Here is a 24,057-nt window from a genome sequence, read left to right on the forward strand (position 1 = left end):
CCTTAAGAGAGGCAGGCTCTCCTTTTACGGGCCCCCGCCGCTCCAGAACTGTGAGCGAACCCTCGCGCCCCAGGTGGAACAGTGACCGTCCTTCAAAGGGAGCCGGTAGGAGGATAACGACCGCCTTAAAGAACCTTAAATCCTCCACTGATCCCGTCTCCCGAGGCGAATTCTGCCGTGGGATTAGCCTTTTTTGGTCGTCTGGCGTCGGCCCCTTCCACACCCTCGGTGATTGATGCCCAGAACACCAAAGCACGACTCGGCCACGCCGCTCGTGTGTTTCCAAACTTAGCAGAAGAATGTCGCCTGTGGGGGATTTAGCGGATTTTCAGTTTTTTGAATGAGATGGTACCAATAAATAAAATATCAAAGCTTTGTGACTTCCTCTTTGCCTCTCCAGAGCTGGTTTCAATTTCCTCTCTTCACTGTCTGTTCTCTTGGCCGTTTAGCAGCTCTCTGCTAGCATGTTGTGCTAACACATTTCTTATTTCACCCGCAGGGTCGGCGTGGTGGTTCTGTACAGCTACAGGGACGACTACTACAAGATCCTGGTCTGAGCCCCTGATCCTGATCCAGTGTTCTTCGACCTACTGAATCTTTCAGACTGGAAGAAACCAGAGCTTTTTTTTTTTTTTTCTATTTTTTTTTTTTATAAGGCTGAATTTAGTTTTCACAAAAGTCCTTAAAAGTTGTGATTTTTATTATTTCTCAGTTTAGACGGTTGCTGAACTTTTAATGCCTTAATAGATTGATAGATGTTAAGAGTTTGTATTGGAAGTGCAAGTTTTATATTTAGCGATGTGACAAAAAGCAGAAATAAAATACTTTTCTACCCACTCGGTGCCCGGTTGAAGCCTTTTCTGTGGAGAGCAAAGCTTTTGGTTCACAGATTTATTTTTCAAAATAAGTGTAAATGTTACAGTTCATCTAGGAAACATATTTACAGGTTTGCAACAGTGAAATAAATAAGGTTGTATAGAATATAGCAGATAGAAATGGTAAATAGTCTACAATGTACAGCAGCTTTGGCTACCAGTTCATAAAAAAGAAAAAAAATCTCAACCTATAGTATTAATAAATAAAGCTATGTGAAAAAATAAATAAGGTACTCTTCTGTCCTGCTAATTTCAACTAATTTTTTACACAAAGAACAAAGAATTGCCAAAGTCAACAGTCACCTCTTCATTTTAAAGCACAAGATTCAGAATTCCAAAAAAAGAAAAAGACAAATCTACACAATTCCTAAACACTTCATTGGGAATTGGTCTCCAACCAATTTTGGCATCAGAATGTGGCGAGTCGGGATCTGCGATGCTTCGCGCCAGTGGTTCAACATCTCCGCAGAATTCCCTGATCAGGCGCTTTCACCCCCCAAAGAACCCCACAGGGAGATTTCCTAAAACTAAAAATCACCAGCTCTCTTTGATCTGCTTTGATTCTGATCAAAGACATTATTGATGCCGTCTCCTCACCTAAATGCCGGGGGAATATATTACCGTTTTTACATTTCACGGATAATGAATGGGAAAAAAGGTGTCGCAGAATCCGTTAAGGCTACGGAATTAAGGCTAACTGCTAGCTGTGACAATCAAAGCGAGCTATCAAAGACATTCGTCCGGCAACCGGATCAAAATGTGACGCGATCCGGCGCCGCTTAGTCAACTGCAGCTGATGAACTGACATTCGTCCTCCTCTCGTGACCCACTCCTTCCGCGGCGCGACTGCGGAAGGGCTGGATCCGTGTCCGGAGGTCAGCGGGAATGTTTGGCTCTGCCGTTTACAAACTGGGAGACATTCGTTCCAACAACAACGCTACGACATGCACGAATACTGAGGAAATATACAGAAAAGAAGGGTTTGGGATCGGGGTGGGCGGCGAGGAGCCTCCGTATTTGGCTGCTTGAACTCGGGGGCCGATCCGGCCGGATCGTCGGTTCCTTTGGGTCCCGATAATGAAAACGACGAGAGGCGGCGTTGTGATTCGCACCCCTTTCCGTCTCCTGTCTGCTCCAGTTTCTAGGTGATGGAAAATAAAAGAAGAGCATCCGAGGAGCCTCCCTGAGCTGCGTCCTTCACCGCAGCCCAGACCGGCTTCACGTGTCCGTGAGGTCCGTTTTGTCTCTTCGAGAGCATCTTCAGCTTCAGAGAAGAAGAAGCCGACGCCCAAGGTGTGTGTTGAAGTGTGTGTTTGTGGGAGTGTGTGTGTGTGTGTGTGGTCCTCTTTTGTACAGCAGTAAGAGCGGGAGGGGTCGGGCGGCTCTTGCGAGGTCGCTAGCGCGGCGTCCACTCGTTGCCCGTGCTCAGCTTGGCCCTGGGGATGGTCATCTTCTCCATGCAGGGGGAGCTCATCTCCGGGGAGAAATGGATGATGCCGCAGTCGTTTTTCACGTTCTGGAACTTGTTCTCCTTGGAGGGCTCCATGTAGACCACCGAGTTCTTGTTCACCTCTTTCTTTAGGATCACCGTCTGGGCAGGGGGGGGACAGGATTTTATTTGGATGAATCTTTGAGTAAAAACAATGCTAAGATCATTTTAGGCTAGGTTAGCATTCGACGATCAATAATCAAATTTAAAAACTGCTCTGTAGGTGGGTTGAACACATTCAAACCCACGTACTTTTACTGTTTACCACCTGTTTTTAGTGGTTAGCTTATTTTTGGCTTCCGATAATCCCTTCAGACAAGTTTTCTGACAGCAGAGTTTGACGGGTCAGCGTTTTTGACGGAGGACCGAGCTTCGTTTGAGTTGGAAGCCGAGCAGGTCAGAGGGGAAACCACGTTAATCCCGAAGTCATGACAGCTTTAGCGCCGGTTGGAGCAGAAGATCAAGGAGCCGTTTTTAAGCCCGTCCTTCAGAAATAATGAGCCGCTTCATGTGATCTACGGGCGGCTCCTCACCTTCTTTGGCGCGCTGTAGCACGACATCTGCACCCACTTCTTCTTCTTGTTGATGAGGATCGCCACGATGAGGAAGAGCACGATGGCCAGGAGGAGGCCGGCCAGGATCCAGGCGGCGGATTGGTAGATAAGGGCCATCTCCGTATGACTCGGGTAGTTCTCAACCGAACCTGGAGCATCTGGGGGCGGAGACAAGGATTCAAAAACGATGCGTTTGATGCTCGAGGCGCCGTGGGTGAGTTCACTGACCTCTGTCGGCGACGATGGTCGGCACGGTGACGGTGGTGATCCACGACTCGCTCTTCACCGTGACAACGACCGTCGTCTTGGGGACACCTGTAGACGGCGCCGCTGGCACCGGTGATGTCATTTCTGTTGAGAAAGGAGTAACATTCACTGCCCACCGAACGGGTAGGAGATTCCGGACACGTGTGAATTCTTGGGAATTTGGGTTGTTTACCGGCGCTTTCTTTCATCGTAAAAAAAAAAAAAAACACACCCGCATTTAGAACAAAGAACAAAAACAACGGCGGCAAGTATCAGCGGGAACAATGGGAGCCGGCGTTGAGGTCGGAAAAGCTGACGCGGAGCTTTCGCTTCCTGCGGCGCCATAAAGAGAGCGTCGGGGGCCGATTCAGCCGGGGACAGGAAACACGTGTGAATGCGCGGATGCTAAAAGAACGTTTTCATGGAATGCTGCTGCGAGCGGCGGCTGCGTTTGCCCGCGTAGCGCCAGAGCAGCTGCGCCCGACGACTGAACGCCGGAGAGCAGGCTCCCCCCGCCCCCCGTAAACCCGCTGGTCCTGAACACCAACGCTCACCCAGACAGTGCGGGCAGCACTGGCCCTTGCGCAGGACGGGCACCCTGCAGCTGGCGGCCGGACAGCTCTGGGAGAAGCACTGAATGGTGCCGTTGTTGCAGGTGCAGCTGGTGCAGGCGTTGGCTCTCCAGGAGTCTCCCGCCAGCAGCACGTCTCCGTCGTTGGTGATGCAGTACTCCTGCTGGCTGCTGTTCACCGGCAGCAAGGGGCTCTGGGTCTCATCTGGGGACGCACACGGGGACAGTCGGGGTGAGCAAGGAGGCCGCGCGACACATTCGTCTCCCAGTATGCTAACAATGCTAACAATAACAGCAGTTTTAACCTCGATCTGTACATTAAATGCACCGTCCTTCCAGTCAAGTGCAGAGAAAACACCCTCCTCTTGCTGATGTGCACCGCTGGTCCGGCGAGGAGCTAAAAAGGTTAGCAGCGGGAAAATGGACCAGGAAAAATAAATGAATAAAAAGGCTTTTGTGTGACCTTTACATAACCGCAGTTTAACGTCTCGTCCATTAAAGATGCGAGGCCTTAAAGATAAGTTGCTTTACTGTACAACACAAGTGCCTCCATATGGCGGTCGCCATCTCGGGGATCTCATTTCTCCGTCTCAATAGGCCGCCACAGGCCTTAGATGTTCGGCTCCCTTCCGACTGGAGAGTTCAGTTAAAGCACGTGCGCGTCGCGGCGCACACAGGCCTGTCAGTCAGATGTGCATTATTCCCACATTCCTGGTGACCAGGCCGGTATCAAAGAGGAGCCGCTGACAATCTGCTTTTGTGGAGATGCAGCGATAAGGCCGGACGGCGTTCCGGAGGAGCGCGGTCACGCACTGCTGATCCCTGTGCCGCGTGGGCGTATTTGGGTTAGTCTGATGCCTTCAAAGACGCTTGGAAATAAAATATCCGTGTGTTTTCGCGTCCGCCTGGACACAAGCTGCCGGGCTTTATTCCCAACAACCACGGGAGTAGAACAGATGGAGTGAAATCAGGAACATTCTTGCCATTCCGATTCTGCCGAGTTATGAAAAAGCGTCCAGTGTGAGCAGCCTGGACGAACCCTTTCTAAACCCCGACCGGCCTCGGCCGGTTTCTTTACGAGTCTGTGTGGCCAACCTTCCAAAAGCTCACATATCTAAAACATCTGGCACCTCAGGAGGTTTTATACTTGCTAGTAGCAGAATTTACGGCCTGTTTTCCGTCGCTAACTCTAGCTTTTTTCCCCCAGTTACCTGGACAGGCGTGGCAACAGGTGTCCTTGTTCCTGACGGGCACCTGGCAGAGCGCCGGGGGACACACTTCAGTGTCGCACAGGACGCGACCCTTCCTGCAGGTGCAGCGTGTGCACTCGTCCAGGTTCCACGTCTCGCCCTCCACGTAAATTTCCCCCCCGGGGGCTTGGCACACCACGTCCACCCCGTCCGGCTGACCGCTGCCTGACTCATCTACGGCGGCGAGGAGAGGAAGAGGAAAGCGTTAGCCTTGGACGAAAAATCTCTCTGGCTCCAACAGCTGTTAGGAGTTAGCATGTGTCCCTGGCGGCGCGGAGCTCCTGAAAAGTTGTAGACATTCCTTAAAGTTTTAAGTTGAGTCACACTTCTATAAATATCTCAAGAGCGGATAAAAATGTGGCGGGAATGAAAGAGCGACTCCGAGAGCCGTTTTTGGTTCTGAGAGCGGCAACGGGGAAGCCGGTGGGGCCAAAAAGACGACCTGAGACGTACCCTCGCACGTCGGGCAGCACTGGTCCGACCTCACGACGGGCTGAGAGCAGCTGGGAACCGGACAGGAGATGAGGACGCACATCTCCCGGCCCGAGTGGCAGTAGCAGTCGCGGCAGCCGTCGTGCCAGCCGTCGCCCTCCTCGTATCGGCGTCCGCTAGAGGTGAGGCAGAAGCCGGGCGTGGGCGGCGCCGGGGCGGTGGTGCTCGGAACGTGGGCGCTTTCTACACACAGGAAAGGCAGAGAGGTTATCGGCCCGTCGGAGGACGCGGATCAGCAGAGACGCTCGGAAATTCAGGCGAAAAACCTGCCAGCGTTGTTGCGTTCTGTCCAGTTTCATTAGCGGGAGCTAGCTGGATCCAGTTCTGCCTAAAGGAATGTTTACCAACCTTTGCGTCAATATTCGCACAACCGTCCTCCGCTCATAGCAACGGCCGATTAAACGTGTTTATGTCTGTTTCTGTCAGGTAAACTTAGAAAATATGCAAGAATTCACGGGAAGAATCAGGCAAACAGCAGGTTATTTACGGCCGCGCGCCACAGGAAACGCCAGAGGTCGAGATATTTGCAGTTACTAAAGAAGCAGCTAAAATGTGGTGCAGCGTAAACACGGCATCGGTTTGTTTGCCTTAAACTCGGATCAGAGTAAACCCAAAAAGTCTCAAAAGTGAGAAGATGTGGATGAAAGAGGATGTGTGTGTGTGTGTGTGTGTGTGTGTGTGTGTGTTTTAAATGGAATGTTGTCGAACACCAAAATAAGCACGAAACTGAGAAAAACACACTTTCTTCCTCTTCCATTAGCTTCCTCTGTTAGCGGTTTCGCTACCATATTGAGCAACCAGTTTTTTTCCCCCCTTCTTCTGAGGACCATCATCTTAACAGAAATGTGACCAGTGGGAATAGAGTCCGTCTTTGTTCGGCATGCTCTCCCAACCGGGATACTTCAGAGGGCGTTACCTTTACACATGCAGATGGAGCAGCCCTTCTTGTTCTGGCGGTAGCCGTCGCTGCAGTGCTTGTCGCAGGTGAAGGGAGGACACTTGATGCAGCGACACATCTCGCAGCCATGTTTGTTCCTCCTGAGGGATGAAAAAGGATTTATGCAGGAATTAAAACAGGAATTGATGCAAAAAGGGGATAAAAAACACCCCCAAAAAATTCTCGGATCACTTCAGTGCTACGCTAAGCTACGATCCAGCTGTCTTTCCTCCCTTTCGGATAAGCGATGAGATCTTGTTAATGAAGCAACGACCTCATTAGCTTCGGGTAATTGCTTGATTAATCTTCATGTGTGAGGGGCGAGTCTGATAAAAGCAGGCTGTGGATGGTTTGACGTGGATGACTGGACCTCCGGACCGGCCGCTGCCCGACTGTACAAACACGCAGAGGGAGGCTTTGTGTGAAATACCAAACAGCTCTGGGGAGATAGAGAGACTCAGGGAGGCACTGGGGGGCCCCCAGGGGCCTTTGGGGGTGGCTGAATTCTGAGGCTTTGGAGCTCTCAGACAGTCTCATGAAGGAACCCGGACTTCCTGTTCTCCTTTACCCCCGCCGGCTCCCTCACCCGCTCTAAGCCGCGGTTCCGCAGTACGGGGGGGGGGGGGGGGGGGGCAGGGCCTCAGGAACGCCAACTGCGTGTACATTTGCTCATTGTTTTGAGACGAAGCAATGATTTATGAAATGAGAGCGGAAGAAATGTTCCGGTTAAGACCACTTCCAGATGTGTGATGGGTTAAACGGGATTAGGGGGACGGGAGCTGCAAGGGGCCGAGATCCTTGTAAGGACCTCACAGTCTAGCGAGCACACACACACACACACACACACACACACACACACACACACACACACACACACACACACACAGGAGACTCACCACCAGCAAAGAACCATTTATTTAGGATTATAAATTAGTTTTGCCCCTGATTCATTCTTTTCCCAGAATTCCAAACAGGCACTGGATTAATGAGACTGGACTCCATCTGTGTGATTGTTGCTGGTTTCTGTGTTTTGTTGTTATTTACATGGCTGTGTTGACTTGGCTTTACTTAGTAGCTGTTTATTAAATGATGCTAACTGTTGTATCAGCGCTGTAATATTTGAATTAGCCGCTAACTGGACAACAACGTCGGTCCATTATGAAACTGCTCACCTCTCACTCACTGTCTTACATAACCGGCGTCTCATTTCCTGCAAGTCGCAGCACGGCCACGTTTGCTTGAAAAAGGAAGATAAAGGAGCGCAGGTGGGCTCGGCGCCACCGGGGCTACTCACACGTATCCGTACGCGCAGGTCTTGCTGCAGGTCAGGGGTCGGCACCTGGGCGCGGGGATGCTGCACTCGCACACCTCGCAGCCAAAGTCGTCCCTCTCGTAGCCCGTGGGGCACTGCAGCGGGCAGTAGCGTCCCAGGTCCGGGCAGGAGTCGTCTGAAAGAGCGCAGGGAGGGAGGGCGGTCATGTGATGGCGGCCACAACCATCCATCACAGGCTGGAGCGGCGGCTGCACGTGGCTGCTCAAACGCCAAGTGAGGCCACGTTCATGAATTATGGTTCATGAATTATGGTTCATGAATTATGGTTGACGCGTTCGTGCCTCTGTGGCGGCCCGCTGCGTGCTCGACGTTACGGCGGATCGCGGTCACGGTTCGGTGGGGCCGCCCCCCTTCGAGGCTTTGAACCCTTCAGATCCATCAACGCTGAGGAAGGAGAGCGGACTTACTGCTGAGGCACTGGCAGAGCAGACACCCATTCTGGTCCTGCTGGAAAGCCGTACGGGCAGTCGATACCAGACAGGGAGCAGTTGTCCATGGGAGGGCACAGCAAGGGGCTCACGGTTTCATAAGAAGGCTCTGAAGGACGAAAGGGTGGGAAGGGTGGGGGGGGGGGCATCAGCAACAACCTTCCCAGCATCCAACGATTGGTTCTTTAACCGTCATGCACAGAAACCCTCAAGCATAGCTAACGCTAACCGTAATAGCCAAACAGCAATTACTGATAACTGCAGCATTTTGTACCCCCATCCTCCCCCCCCCTTGATTCTATACCTACAGGTTCCGGCAACTTCATAGCTGTGCGATGACCTGCTGACCTCTGGCATGCAACCCCAGTGACCCGCTCATTTATCATAAAGACACATTGTTGTAATGAATGTATTAGCATGATTTATGTCTATTCTTTCATCTATCTGCCCCCCCCCCCCTCTCTGCCAACTGGAGGGTCACCTTGTGTGAGCCTGGTCCTGCTCAAGGTTTCATCCTGTGAAAGAGGAGGTTTTTTGCCACTCTAAAGCGCTTACAGACAATTCTGATCGTAAAGACGCTAAATAATAAAGATGAAATGAAATTACACCGCGGCGGGACGCTGGGTCGGACCCCTCTGTCTCCCGTTATTGACCCCACTGGACTGAAATTAGATTATAATCTCCCCTGGGTGGGGGCCAGATTTGTTGTGAAGCCACAACAAAAGAGCCACACACGGGCTGTCAGAAGCTGCTCTCCGGACACGTTCGGTGGGAGGAGTAGCTCAACGAGCTGTAACTAATTACGCTCGCATAAAGAAAGGATCCACTTCTATTATGCTGCCTCCCACACACACGCAGGTGGGTCTCATTTTGGCGGGCAACTGTAATAAAGGCGCACAAAGGAGCCCGCGGCCCCAAGAATGCTCTGTGGCCTCCCTTTAATGAGCCCATGCTGACACGGCCTCTGTGGCAGAACCAAGAGGACGCCGGAGCCTCTTATGTGCGGTACAGGGGTCCACTCGGGCCCTGGAACGCATCGACCCCCCCCTTGCTCTCCGTACCTTCGCAGAAAGGGCAGCATTCTCCGGGGATCTTGACCGGGTTCTGGCAGCTCTGCTTGCAGGCCATGGCCGTGCAGTGCGGCTCCGAGTCCACGCACTGGCAGAAGGTGCAGTCGTCCTCCTTCCACTGCTCCTCGTGAGCCCGCAGTTTGTTGTTGACCCAGCAGCTGGCCTTGGTGCTGTCCACCGCCAGCAGCTCCACATCTGGGAGGACAGAAGAAGAGGACGGGGTGAAGGAAGGGGACGCCTAGACGCCAATTTAACCCAAAACGACCATTTCGCTTGCGACACTGACGCAACCTAAAGAACGTTGCTCTGTGATCATCACGATCATTTAACCGGTTGATTTACACGGTCAGTTGTTAACTCAATGATGAGAGGGTCTTTTACTGTGGTCCTTTAAAGTTTCTAGTGGACCACATCACCAGTCCCCTCGAGGCAGAACTGCTACAGGAACAACTTCCTGCGACGACAGTGGAAAAAGGCTGACGGCTGCGGCGCCGTTTATGGACCAATCCGGGATTTGCATCATTAAATGAGTGGTGCAGCACTGTCCCGACCTCTCGTTGCCGTGGTTTCATGTGTATTGTTGCCCGCCAGCATTAGCTCGCAACACTGAAGGCTTTTTTAGCATTCTGACGCCTGCAGGTTGACATCATTCCACAAGTACACGCAACTCATTTATAGCCTCGGTGTTGATGCGAACGTTCCACACGTGTTGCGGCGGCACGCTGCACAGCCACGTCAGACGGGAGGTGCTGCCCATCTGGCTGCCATTAACCTGAAAGGATCCATTTTTCTTCTCCACTTTCACTGCCGGCACCTCACACACATTTGACCGTGACCCTAAAAATGACTCTTTAAAGCGTCGCTTTAGACCCTTCGGTGATCGCTTTGATGATCAGCAGTGGTGAAGCCGGTGCCAAGATTGGTTTGTATTAGAGCCTCCAAACTCCCAGAATGCAACATACTAGAGCTTTAGCTAAGTTAATGTCAAAGGAAGAGGTATTAAATGAGCTATTATCTCATAAAACACATAAGTAGCTTTCTTGGCTGAGTAAGTTATGTCTTAATGTAAGATTTTTAAGGACAGCACAGACAATTAATGAACCTTTTTACCCCCAACTACCAAACATGAGCTCACAGTAGAGTTCCTCCCCGACCACTCGCCTAAAAATGTGTTTCTTATGCAAACATCTGACTTCAAATTCCATGAAATACCATCCATTCCTTCGGAGTTACGCTCTTGTCTGAACGCTGGTCCCATAATTCAGATCTGATTAGGCCTCGGCTCCGTCCCGCCAACGCGCACCTTTCATTTAGAATCATTCAAAAACTGATGAAGAACTGAAAGATTTTCATCCAGTAAAAATTCTATAAAAAGGTAATAAAGGCCTAAATAGCCTTCATTAGCCTAAATGCATGGATCATAAAATGAACAGTGTTTAGAGTCAAGGTAGGCTAGCTGCGCTAATTAGCGGCTGGAGATTTCATTCTCGCCACCACAGGATTTGTAGAGCCGATTAGACCAGAGAGCTTAACCAGAATCTCCAGAACTCATTAAAATCATCAGAAAACGAGAGGATGTGAGAGAAAGACGTGGGAGCGTAATAACGCCGAGTGGTGGACGTGCATACCTATGCAGACGGGGCAACACTCGCCCTCAGGAATGTAGAAGTTTTCACAGTCCAGCTCAGCGCACTCCGCCTTGGAGCAGAAGGAGATCCCGCCGCGGCACTGGCACAGCCAACACGGGTCCATGCGGTACACCTCCCCCTCAAGGAACTCCTTCCCGTTGTGGACGCACTTAGGAGAGACTGAAGAGAACAGAGGCGATCGGGAATCAGCGGCCATGTTTGAACCGACCACCACGAGGGTGCCCAATACATTTGGGAAAGATTATTCTCGCCCTGTGGTTGTTCAGAACGGAAACGTGATCATGGCTGTCGAGCCAAATGAGCGCCGGAGCTTCAGACGTGTACACCTTCAAGAGCCAAACATCCGCCCATCCGCGTTTGGCTCGACTGAGGTGGGTGTTCGTCTTAACTGGACTGAGATCGGCACCGATGGCCGAGGCGTGTCGGCATTTATAAGACAATGAAGCCAAGTCCACAGGGAGGAACTTCACAGATCTCTCAAATCTGGAAACGCTATTGGACAGTGTAGAGGAAGAGAAAGAGGATGTGGAGGGTTCGAGGCTTCGTGGCGGGAATCGACGCTATGACCTGCTTAGCTTCACCAGCATCTATCCTCCTGCTCCTCCTATCACTAGCTGGATGTTTGGCTTGAGCTCACTAAAGCCCTTAGCTAAGCATCATGTTGTGGTGATCAGGTGACAATCATGTGACAGGAAAGTCATGTGACTTTCCAAAAGGGTGGTGTCACCTTTATTCAAAAGTCAAGGAAGGAGCTAATTTAAAAAGCTTGTTTTCTGAGGGCAAAATCAACATTGGAGACATTTAACAGCTCCAGAGCTCCTCCAATAACACGTCTTGTATTACATTTATCCATTTAGAAGAGAAATTTGGTTAACAGTCACGTTTGCTTGTTTTTGCATTTACCACGACAGCTCAGTGTAACGTAGTTACACAGATCTGAAAAAGAGGGGTCAAAAACACTGGCTCTTTAACGCAACCCCCCATTAATTACCTTTAAATCATTCCTTAAACGTGTTGGCAAAATGTTCTGGGTTTTTAATTTCCACAAATTGTCTGAAGGAAACACGGTTAATCGGGAAAAACAAATGGTAGTTTTCGAAACCACGAGCAGCCCTTCCACTGGAAACGCTCAATTACCCGCCGAAGCACACCGCGGTGGTTTGGGTGGTCATTGTTGAGCAACCACACAACTCCTCAAACTCACAGCAGTGCGAGAGGTGAGGCAATGTGGTTACATAAGAAAGTTTCCAGGATCACAGAGGCACGTCGCTGTATTGTACAGATGCGAGCAGATGTTGGGCCCGGCCATTTCCATGGATGAGGGCGGAGGATAAAGCAGCATCTGCACGCCATACCTTCCAGCGGAGCCTCCGAGCGTCTGACGACCCCCGCGCCTCCTGACAAGCAGCGCCGCGCGCTAATGCAAAGCAGATGGGCCAACAGAGAGTGGGGATTTATTTTCCCCCTCTTCATCATCATTCTGCTTTATCCTTTTTTCCTCTTTGTGCCTCCCAGAGTCTCTGCTGAGCTGCAATGGGAGCTGAACACAATCTGAGGCGTCGAGGTGGCGTTCAGTCTCTAACCAGACCAAACCCAACTCCACCATCCTGGAGGGACGGGTCACCAGCTTCACTGGTTCCAGAACTAGCAGACGTGCTGCTGGTTGTTGCTTATTGGGAGTTCAGGCTGGAGTGAACTGGAAACCATTCCTGTGGCGATTTCAGCCCTACTGTTTAACACGGGCGAGTTCAAAAGAACTCACGCAGCCCTGAATTTACAAGGCATCTGCTGAGTGTGTGGGGGGGGGGGCTCACTCTGCCAGCTAAAGTGTTAATCAACAACAGAGCAAGGCTAAATGGGATCAAACGGGATTATCTGTAACATTAGATGACATCGGGTCAGGACGGTGCTGCCAGGTTTCCTTTGCCACCCAGTTGCAGCCCTTCAGGAGCCAGCAGTGGAAAGGGTCCATCGTGGGCGGGGGCCAAAACACACAGGTGGGACTTATTGTCGCTGCGTATACCGACACAGGCTAAAAATGAGCCCCCGTGTTTAACCTTAACTCGTTTCCAGTTGACAACTGACGTGCGCTACGACGTGCGCGTCTGTGGCATCAGGTGGAAACCAGTCTGTCCCCACCGCGTCTCCATCTGTGGAGCCTCCCGACGCGGCGCGCAGTCATGCGGGCCTAACGGACAGTAGTGGGAGCACAAAAGGCATCAAGCCCCAGACCCAAAGGGCAGCAGACACTTGTTATCAAAACACTGATCCCATGGCCCCCACGGCTGCCATTCAGCCCCCTAGGCTGCCGGACTCGATTACCCTCCCCACTGGCAGACTGGAGCACATAAAAAGCATTCCCATCAATGAACTGTTGAACCTTTTCCCGTTGGACGTGTGACCAGACAGGAACCCTTTGACACTGCACTTCTGTTCAGCAAATTCATAGCCTAAGCACTTTTCTGGTCACTAGGCTCGTTAAGTCCATTAATTCCAGGACACGGCACTCATTTATTCAAGTGGAGAGGCCAGAATGGGAATTTGTTCTGTTGGTAAAACAGCGAATATTTGTTGGGAGCGCAGAGTAAACAGCTCTGGACCGCAGGTCCCCTCCCCGTCTCCCCGACCCTCCTGGCTGGCCCCGGGCCTCATCTGAGGTCTTTCTATGTGGGATCAAGGTCCACGCTCTCTGCTTGCCATTTTTCTTCTGCAGTTCACTTCCCACAAATCAATTTTATTTAACTGCCCCAGAGGAAGTCGAAATATTTTACGTCCAGCCCTGAAAAATGCTTGTGAACACAGAGCGGTGAGCTCGGCCTGTTAAACAGCCCCGGCAGGAATTATAGATTCAACATTCTGCCTTTTCATCTCTGCTCATTAATCAGTGGGAAGAAAAGCCCTTTTCAGAGGATAAAGAAATCGCTTCCTCCAAGGCGCTAACTTTCACCCCACCTGTGCCACCACTGCCCCCCCGGCAGAGCAATTGGAAGAGATTGTGTAGTGTGCACTCAAGTGCAAAAATCACCTTTCTGACAATCATAGATGTCACAACAGTCCCCCGGTCGACCGCTGGCCTTGCTGAGAGGAACTGCGCGCTGTCCACTCGGGCAGTGGAGCTTGTGGCAGGCACTGAGGTCACAGGTGCACTGGGGTGGTATAGAGGGGCAGCAACCGTTTGGGGGGGTGTAACTCTTGGTCAGGACAGAATCCTCTGGGCAGGAAGATACCTCCAGGGTAGGACACACAACCCCAGCACACCTCAGCTCCTCTGGAAGACAGAGACAGACACAAATCAAGGTTAGGATAAAGGAAACATCCTAAATGTGACAAGATCATGGCCCACTTAACACTCACTACACGTCTACATCTGCGATGGTAGCAGCAAGCATGTTTGCAGGGTGCAGGGTTCAGAAGAGCAATTTGGGGCTCATTCTGTTGATTAAGGACACCTTGACATGTGGGTCCAGACTCGACTGAATCAGAGGTGTCTCAGTCATGTGTAGAATCAGTGATGCACATGAGTTTCCACTAAAGCCCCTTAGAGTTGAGTTGCAGCACCCTCCAGTCCAACCCAACTGACATGAAACCCCTAGAAGCCCCTCACAGTCTAAAAGAAGTCATTAATACCTGTCAAACCTCAATGGAGCTTTTTCTTGCTCCCAGTTTAGAACCTCCCAGTTACTTAGCATAGCAGAATGTGTTTATCCATCCTGGTAGCAGAGCCAAAATAATAGCTAAAACCCCTGGTTAATGTTGGAAACCGGTTGCACGGGCGCTAGAATTCTGATCTGGAGGGTTTGAGGATGTATTTTGGAAACTGCCCAGGGAAAGGAAAGTGGAGGGCCCCTCAGTACAGTCATTGTATGAGAACAGTAGCTACCTTACAAAGATTGGGTTACCGTAACCAAAGGGACGTGTTTATTTTGCTCCTCTGTGTAACTGTAATCTATACAGTGCAGGTGGGGGCAGAGGATCGGGCCGAGCTAACTATAATTGTCAATCATTGAGTTATTTTCCAGATCACCTCCTGAGAGCAGAGTCAATGACCACTTTGTTGGAGTTCAAAGCAGAGAATGGATATGGGATATGACAAATCACTGTGGTAACAAGTCTGCCACCACACATTATTAGAGGCTAATTGGCTGTTACACAACGACTGTGACACGTGCATTCGGTTTTGGTTTTTTGTTGATGGCCTTTCCAGATCGAAGCCGATGCAATGCGAGGACGTGACTCATTCTAGGACCGGTAAGTGGATCCCTTTGGGCTCCAACACAAGATAGCAGTCAGCAGGTCAGGGTCAAAGTTTGTGATGCCCCAGTCTGACCCCTTCCTCTGCTGCTGTTGCAATTATGCAGCCATCTGATGTGTATCTGACCCAGAATCAACACGGAGAAGAGGGGCCAAAAGACCTTATTTGGTGGGAGTAACGGTTCTGACAGATGAAGCTGGGGAATGAGGAAAGGTCAGACTTTTAGATAAACAGAGAGGCAGTATAAAATATCTGTTCTGTACCGTTTACTCGAGCAACCTGGGAACAGTAAAGGCCGCCACAAGGCTCTCATTGATAAACATCACAGCTGAGCAGTGTCAAAGAAAATGAGGGAGGGCTATACCCCAGAATTAAGCAAGGCTGCAACCCTTTTAACGGTTTTTGGCCTCGCTCCGACGCCGGAGTTAAATAAACTTCAGTTGGAAGCACTGATTGGCCTGCGTCTCACATCCAGTGAAGTTGAACGTCTTCTGCTGCCGTTGCTCAGCTGGTTTTGCATATGAAAACCTCGAGCGCAACGCTTAAAGCCATAGAAATTACCCCGGAGGATCGCTCGCGCACAATGTTCTGCAGTGAAAAACACTTTGCATGCATTGTTACGCGTCTCGGAGAAGGCTGATTAGTCTTTCAGCGGCGATAATAGCCGAGGTTAGAGAGCGGCGGGAAAAGCAGCTGGCAGACAGACTATTGTCATTTAAATGAACAGAATTATATGCACCCGCCAAAACCCCTCCAACCCTGGCAGGTCCAATTAAGGTAATTTTCTGGCTGATGCATTTATCCACACAATAGGCAGAGTGAGGGAATGGGGTGAAGAGATGGCAGCAAATGGATTTTATCCTCTGCCATTTGTGGCTGTGTAATTAGCACCTACTAAACCATTTTTTTTTATCACAATGGTGGCCGTGTGCCAGCTAGCACGAGCGCACAAGATCTGGTGCGTTAGGTCTGCTAAATCCTTCCAAGATTGGGCAACACGTGTGACTGAAAGATAACAAAGAACAGGAAACCTCTGACCTGCAAGGCACACCTGACACACGTCTGGAAGAGGTAGGGATACGGAAAGTCTCCTTTATTAGCGCCGCATATCTTGGGCATGTCAGCAGCTCATTAAAGGGAGAAAAACACCTTCTATCTTAAGGGGGCGGGGGGGGGTTTCCTTCTTTTTGAGTACAAGGAGCCGAGTCTTTCACCAAACCAGAGCGGCTTGGCCAGGCAGAGGAGGCTGTGTTGACAGCCTGAGTTTACTCATGGAAAAAAGCACACAATGTGAGTTCTGTTCACTCGCTGACTTTGGAAGCAAGTCAGCGGAGAACAAAGCCGTCTCAGTCTCGGTGCTCTCTGCAGATTTCGGGTTTGTCCTGAGGTTTTTAAAAGTTACCCCAGGAAGGGTTACTTCACGTGGATCTGTGAAGGCGCGGAGCTCGGCTATTAGCCTATTGTGTCAAACGTGTGTGAGTAAACGGAGCAGGAGGGTAACAGAGGGGGGCCAAAAGGCACAGACGGGGGTCATTGCAAAGAGACTCTAGAGACTTTGCAGGATGGTGTCTGGAGTTCGAAGCACGAGGTGGTCGGTGGCAGACGTGCGCGCCTGCATGCGCCGCTCCCTCGCTCCCAGTAAATAGGTATTTGATCAGGCCGATCTCCTCGGGCGCAGCTGTGAATGTTTGAAGGGTGAAATGAGAATCTTCAGATGTCTGCGAGGGAGCCCAGCGAGTATAGCAAGCACGTGTGCATTCTCTCGCAGTCAGATGGCCAGCGGGATTAAAATGACAAAGCGCACACACCGCTGGTATCTGACTGAAGGCCTCGACGTCCGCAGCGTGCACCGCCTATCAGGGCATCTGCTGAAAAATGGGTCAATATGCGCCTCAGTCCTGCCATTTAAAGGAAGTACAGTTTGCTTATGATCGTAATCTAGGCCTCATCTGTTGAACATACACGGGTATGCGTTGGCTGTTGGATGGACCGGCCGAGAGGTGCCGTTCCATTGAAATCCACCTCATTTTTCGGGCAACACACAAGACTTTTCTTTCGTCTTTGAACCCCTTACCCATACCAACAGAAGTAATGACCCACTGGGCAGCTCTCTGGCTACACCGACCCTCACTAAGGCATCCCATGCCCCTGCCAGCCACTTGCAGGTCCAGCATGGCCGGAAATAGCTCCACCACAAAGAGCCTGCAACCAAGCAGAACTAACAGTCCTTTCACACGGGCTACGCGAGGCAGGACGGTGGTGGCATTCGTGGGCGTGTGACTCTGTGGGCGTGGGGTCAGCTTGTGCACGCCGCTTCCCCCTGCATTAACTTCTGCGTGACTGCTAGCCAAGAAAAGAAACAAAAACATCGGCGGACAACCAGATGGCTTAATTCTTGTGTGCCTCATCACACAAATGTTAGTATGAAGGGATTCCGGTTGCGGTTGAATCCACTGACTCATCCTCTCTTCAGGGAGCAGCGGGGGGAATTCCTCTGAAAAAGCAGCCAGGGGCCTTATCGCACATGAAATATGTAAACCATTCTTGGGCGTAAAATTACCAAACGCCCCCCTCCGAAGCCTCTTGGGCCGACACTTGACAAAAATAGGTGGACAAAAATGGCATGTTTTGATTCGCCGTCTTCCTGCGTCTGCCACCCCCCCCTTTCACCCGCCTGCACGTATCACATCCCTTTTCCCCCCCAACATGCGGGTAACACGCCTGGTGCACAAAGGGTTCCTCCCAAATTACAGCCACTGACGGAAAGTGAGAAGTGAATCTATAGTTCCCCTCAGAAACCGTTTTTTAGGCGTTTTTATTGGCACTTTAGCGTCCCGGGCGCATGTAAAGACAGGACCGGCATTAATGCGAAGCGGAAGCGGGTTTACGAGACGCCTTTTCTCTCCCGCACATCTGCTAACAAGATCTTAATAACCGCTTGTGTCATGGCAACAGGGGGCTGGATGGAAGCAGTCTCCGCGGAGCCCAACGCGACCGAGCAAGTAAGATCCTAACCACAGAGTCCCGGCCTGGTCGGAGAGGAAGCTCTTCCCGATGACAGACAAAGGAATATCTCCGCTGAGACGTCCACACAAACAAGATAATTATCACCAGCAGCCGCGTGTGCATCTCTCTGCACACACATGAATACTTACAGACATAACAGACACACAATCTGGTATGTTGCTTAATGAGGGGGGCCATTGGAAAGATGTGTGTGTGTGTGTGTGTGTGTGTGTGTGAGCGCAGTGAGAACTTATAAGCTGCTGAAAAATGTTGTTTATAGTTTTCACTGGCGTGACTTTTAACTGTCATCCGCTTGGCTCGGGCTTTATGATGTGGGGGGGGGTCGGATCTTCCCCTGCAACACCAGACCTCAGTGACATGTTTTCAAATGCAATTGTTTGGCGAACACGCTTCCTGTGGGATTTACCGAGCGAGCGGCCTCGAGACGCGTTCCGTTTTATCTGAAGGCCAAATGATGGCAGACGTGTTTATGTTGCGCATTCCTTTAAAGCCGGAACGTCAAACGGAAAGCAACACGTGTCTCACAGCTATATTTACACGTGGATTTTCAAGGAACACAAAAAAACAATTAGACGCTCCAGCGGGAGGCTGTTTCGGACACATGTTTACATTATATTGTTTTTCAAATCTTTTTGCAGTCACGCGGCACCTACGCAGGTACGGGTTAGCGTTGCATATTTAGCAACTTAAACCATCTGTGAGCGTCTAATTTTTTCACCTAAATGTGTGTAATCAGGGAGAATGTTGATCTGTGGTTGTTCTTTAGGCTCTCCGCTCTGGCCTGTGCACGTAGCATCCGCTATTCTAAGCAGTTATTTACTGCTGCAGCTATGGCTGCATTTGCTTCGTGCACTCAGAGATGTCCCCTCGATGTTTATGGAACTTTTTCCTCAATTTCTGGCAGATCTGGCTGATTTTTCACGCTTTAATGAAGAGTCGCATGAACATGACTGTATTTGATCAGTCCCTCTCAAATTGGCCAGCAAGAAAAGCAGGAAATGAAGGAGAAATGAGCGTGAAGAGGGTGAAAGCTGGATGGATTCAATGGAGGTTTCCCGGGAAGGACGTTTTCATCGATACCTTTCCCCCACACGGCCGGAAAATATTACATTTGAGACTGAGGATTTAAACCGGTAAAAAGGGGCACAAAAACGATTTCTAATAATGTAAAACCATTAAGGGTCCATAAGAATCCCAGCAGTTTCACTGGTCAGTGCTACGGACTCCTACGCTTCCTTTCACACACGCAATGAGCCGGGACAGGAATTCTGCTGAAAGGTGATCGGGACATGAAAGGGCCTCAGCAGCAAAAGCCACCTGATATTAATGTTCGAAATAAGCAGGTGTCGCATTATAAAAGTAACTTTGTAGTTGCTAAATCCATCTCAGAGGCCTGCATAAATCCCTACGCCCCTCTTCAGATTAAATACCCAGAACTGGCCAAAGCCACTGGTTCCAGTAGCGGGTCATTTGAAGGTTACCTGCGGCTTCCTGGCACTGGCTGCGGTTGATGTAGGCAAAATGGTGGTGGCAGCTCTGGGACTCACACACGCAGCCCTCGGAGGTCAGGTTACAGCCAGAGAACGTGCAGGCTGGGTTGGACGGGCCCACGTACTTCTCTCTGTGTCGTTCCCGGTGCGCGTGTCTACGGCCCTCTGGAACGCCGACATAGACCCCAGTCATCGATGAGTCAGAGATAAAGACGCCACTCTCGTATGCGAGTAGCGTTAGTCACCTCACATCTGTTATGGATTACCTCGCACCAACGGACAACATTATTCCCCCGGACTTCTGGGGGATTTCGTCATTTTGCGCGAATACACGCGTCAGAATTTTGGAACCCATCTGGGATGGAAGGGGCCTCACCTGACTTACCGGGCTTCGTGCAGCTTTCTCGGTCCGGATAGGCGAAGGAGCCCAAACAGGAGTGGCGTGCGTCGCACACGCACTGACCCCCAGCTCTGTCGCAGCCTGTCACCAGAGGACAGCGCTCATCCTCCAGGCCGGCTTCAGGGTGATCGGGGAGCACTGAGGAGCAGCAGAAACCAAAGAGAAAGAACGTGAGCGTAGAGATGACATTAGCGACGAAGTTTAAGTGAAATCACAGGGCACGCTAGCCAGGTTTTGAGCCCCGGTTGCGACATGCTGCCTGGACACTGGAGTGAAAGACCCCTTTCAGCCCAGCCATCCGCCTTCATTGTGCCACACTCCTTAAACCTCTGAGCCCCATTTGTTTGTTTTGTTCCACACCGAGGAGGCCTCCCAGGGTTTCCGTCTCTGCCTACTGCTGCAGCGCCACTTACCACCGTTACCCACAAACCCTTCGTTGGCCCACTGAGCACCCACCCCTTCCCCAACCACCAACCCCGAAGCTTCGTCCAAATTGGACGACACATAACAATCCACAGGAATATAAGACCTTCCAACGTCTCGCCATTATTGTGAGCTAAAAAAACCCAAACCCAGCGACACCCATGAGAATAAAGCACCCCAACATCCACAGTGTTCCTTTCACAAGCATACATAAACACACATATATACCCCTAAATTACCCTCCTTCACAGTTGTCCAAGCATGCAAGCGTGGCAGCAGAGTAAACAGGATGAGACAAACTGTAGCACAGAGTAACCTTCTAAAGTATTTCACTCCCAGGCCCCAGCTAGCAGTGTGCAAGCGCGAGCGAAGCTTATCATAATTCTGCAGCGAGAGCAGAACAATGCAACGGAGGGAAGGTGAAAGGCTTCATCATATAACAAAAACACCAGGACCTTTACCAGGCTAGTGCAGCGGGAGACGCTGGAGTCGGGAAATACGCCACAGCATGCTAAAACTGGAGCCTTTTGTCATGGTTTTCAGCCCTAGCGCAAGGCCACACACTGCTCTTAATGTAGGAAGCCTGTGGAAGGTTACACCACCTCTAACCTGAGTCAGCCTGTGCTGTTAATAGCTCTCTCAGGCAGCCAGCCTGGCAGATCACAAGCAGCCTTTTCAATAAAGCACACCAAAGTTTTTCCTCTGCGATTTCCGTTCACCTCAAAATGATCCTCAGCTTCACTTTTCCTTCCATCCCCAGGCTTTCCTGTGCCTGGGAGGGTATTTCGTTTTGAGGCGGAGGCAGTGGTGCCCGTGTGTGTGGCGCTTAAACAGATGGAAGTCAAAAGGTCTCTGTCTGGAGACTAAAGACACCGTCGCATGGAGTTTCTCTTAACTGGTCTGCTGCAGTTTAGCCTCATTTACCCTGACCCTGAGCCGGACTGGCCTCCGTATCTATTGTCTGGCCTGGCATGACTCGGGCCAAGGTCTGTGGCTTCATCCCAGGGGGGGAATCCTCTCTCAGCCGCTGAGAGCACTTGTCTTGGCATCCAGAGCCATGATGGGAAAGCTGACCTCTCGAGTCCCTCTGGCTGATAGCGAGCTTAAAAGGCAGTCTTTGAAACATTAGATAATACCAGAGGAAGACAAGTAGAAGGCATGTGAAGGAGTGCAGCGGACACGGTGTCCCAGCAAGGCAGACATGCTGCTACGCGGTATTTTAAGTGCCTGCAGAGCTACTTGTTGTGAGAGCACAGACATAAGAGTCCAGCAAAAACAATAAAGCTGCTAAGATGTCACCGTTCGGCTCATCAATGAGGCGAATAGGATGAAGCGGAAGATGAGCAAGGGCTTCTGAGCTGAGGCTTCATCCTCACATTCACCTTCAGATCCAGTGCGAGCTGTCACGCATGAGTGCAGTTTGTGTGCAACGGTAGCGGGGAGCCAACTCAAATATCGGGTTGATGGAATTTCAACCTCAACCCGCTCAGTGTTCAAGGGGGGAAAAAAGATGACGAGGAATATCCAGGAATAACCAGAGTTCACATTCAAGTCTGTTTCAGGCATAAACATGGCGGGGAAACATCTCGCATCATCTGAATAGCTCATTAAAGAGCTGACACCCTGGACCTTTAGCAGATGACATTTACCCTCTGCGTATGATTGGTAGGCTGCTCATTTTCAGACCCCTGCAGCATGAGAAGGGAAATCTGGGATCAGCCTTCAGGAGCCAGACTACCAGGAAGCACACTGGAAGGTGTTGATTTGACCCACCCTTCAAACCTTTGAAGGAAGGGGGGGGGTGGGGGGGGGGGTCTAAAGATTCTGTGCGTATGTGTATCCCATCTAAGGGTCAGTAGGGTTGCGCGGCCCCCCCAAGGCCGTGGGGCAGCGGCATGACTCAATCAGAGGAATCATTTGGGTTCCCCTGCAAAGCTGCTAATTTGCAAAGTTGTCCTCCAGGCGCCAGTTTAACCTGAATGTGAGGCACAATCAGCAGCAGTGTCTCCTGGGATGGCCTGGGGCCCGAGATCTCCTGAAATGGACCACCCCAAGACGGGATGAGGGGAGGGTCAGCTCTGGAGAGCTGCTCACTCTCCCCTCGCCAACAGTCCCTTTCAATCACTCTGAAACAGACCAGACAAAGTGCAGGTGAGTTAGTTTAGAAGCATCCCAGTTGTCACTGGTTCCTCTGGAGAAAGTCACTGGTACCCATTTACTTGAGACCTGACCCAGGCACATTGCTCTGACACAAATGGTGAGGAAAATGAGCTCATTCATGGGATAGAACCTAATCCGCCGACGGTCCTGCAAACCCATTACATTCCCGACACCCCCAGCTGATAGAATCCTGAGATAAATCCAGCTGGTTATTCATTAAACCACGTGCCTGAAACCGAAAACTGACATTTAATCTAGTGGCAAATGAGCGGGAGGGGGAGCTACTGAAAGGAGCTAGAATAGCTGAAAACGAATCCTCTTTTAGTCCGGGTCTCTCATACCTGGCAGCAGACACGGGCATTTCAACAGAGATGCCCTCAACATGTTCTTCAATAAACATGTTTCAACCCCAGCAGCAAAGCATACACAACATTTTCACACAAGAGTCTTTTACTCACCTTTACACACTCCTATTTCTGGAATTTCTACCGCTCCCGTGGAGTTGATGGAAGCGCAGGTCAGCCCCAGAGCGCAGTAGCCGTGCGCCCAGTCCTGTCCGCCGCATGGCTCCAACTCCAGCCGGGCGCACTGGTCACAGCATCCGCACGGATCCCTGGCCAAGGTCCGGCCACCCTCGCAGTCGTGCGGGGCTTTGACGGGACATGTCCGGAGGTTACACGGCGTGCACTCGTGGGCCCAGAGCCCCCGCACCAAAAAGATGACGCTCACAAACACAGCGGAGCACTTGCCGAACATGGTTGAGAAGAAAGGCTCCGTGAGTTTCCCAGGAAAGACGCTCCGCTTCTTTTGAGGAGTCGAGCCGCATAAGACTGGAAAGTTTAGAGTTTCACAGTTGTGTTCACTTCAGGCGCGTTTTTATTACACAGAAATCACATAAAGACGGTAAAAAAAGAAAACAACTCTGATATAGTGCGCAAAACACGCGGTCCAAACGCTTCCGACGCGCGCAGGTAGACGCGTAAACTCCAAACGGAGGACTGGGACGAGCACTCGTGCTCACTGACAGGCACACACGAGAATAAAATCTGAACCTCATTGAGACGAAGGCATATAGAAAGCGGCGCGCCCCCTCTGCCTGACTGGCGCAGCGGCGGGCCAGTCGGGGAGCCCCGGAGGAGGGACGATTCAAACGGAACACGGCCGTTTCGCTCGGAAACGCGGATCGACGTTGCGCAATGACGCAACTTTGAACACTTCGGGTGAAAGTTGCTGTTTTTCGGTCACATTTCACATTATGTAAACCGCTGAAACCCAGCAGAATAACCTGCCCTGAAATCCGTTATTAAGAGATTACATCATTTCCATTTACAAACAAGGGAATTTAAGATGAATTAAAACATTACCAAATCGGAAAGTGATTTGTTTAATTCTAGCGCTAGTGAATAAACAC

At 50.8% G+C, this 24,057-nt stretch overlaps 2 protein-coding genes across 2 annotated transcripts in view; one reads left to right on the plus strand and one right to left on the minus strand.

The window, feature by feature from the left end:
• Window positions 1-841, plus strand: part of eif2ak4 (eukaryotic translation initiation factor 2 alpha kinase 4) — a 14,030-nt gene extending 13,189 nt beyond the window's left edge. Inside the window, exon 39 of the mRNA XM_003962594.3 lies at window positions 500-841. Within this exon, the coding sequence (XP_003962643.2) occupies window positions 500-557 (58 nt within the window). The 3' untranslated portion in view covers window positions 558-841. The remainder of the gene's footprint in view (window positions 1-499) is intronic.
• A 35-nt stretch (window positions 842-876) lies between these two features.
• On the minus strand, window positions 877-23,709 carry crim1 (cysteine rich transmembrane BMP regulator 1 (chordin-like)). The gene is made up of 16 exons (XM_029832727.1): window positions 23,105-23,709; window positions 20,040-20,201; window positions 19,655-19,828; window positions 13,920-14,162; window positions 10,874-11,053; window positions 9,237-9,440; window positions 8,155-8,284; window positions 7,812-7,862; window positions 7,709-7,753; window positions 6,394-6,515; window positions 5,439-5,660; window positions 4,947-5,159; window positions 3,719-3,940; window positions 3,147-3,269; window positions 2,898-3,076; window positions 877-2,466 (listed from the first exon to the last, which is right to left on the minus strand). Exons 1-16 carry the CDS (start codon window positions 23,400-23,402, stop codon window positions 2,272-2,274), a joined length of 2,763 nt encoding a protein of 920 aa, XP_029688587.1. The 5' UTR covers window positions 23,403-23,709; the 3' UTR covers window positions 877-2,271.
• Window positions 23,710-24,057: the final 348 nt, after the last annotated feature.

The sequence above is a fragment of the Takifugu rubripes genome, chromosome 2 (assembly GCF_901000725.2).
Source record: "Takifugu rubripes chromosome 2, fTakRub1.2, whole genome shotgun sequence".
NCBI classification, from domain to species: Eukaryota; Metazoa; Chordata; class Actinopteri; order Tetraodontiformes; family Tetraodontidae; genus Takifugu; species Takifugu rubripes.

Bases quoted from the DNA above. Each gene is read 5' to 3' on its own strand.
- crim1 (XM_029832727.1), bottom strand. From the start codon at position 23,402: ATGTTCGGCAAGTGCTCCGCTGTGTTTGTGAGCGTCATCTTTTTGGTG. The intron at 19,829-20,039 runs GTGAGGCCCCTT...TCGGCGTTCCAG, and splicing joins CACGAAGCCCGGTAAGTCAG to AGGGCCGTAGACACGCGCAC. The intron at 9,441-10,873 runs GTATGCACGTCC...CTGTCCTCCCAG, and splicing joins GTGTTGCCCCGTCTGCATAG to ATGTGGAGCTGCTGGCGGTG.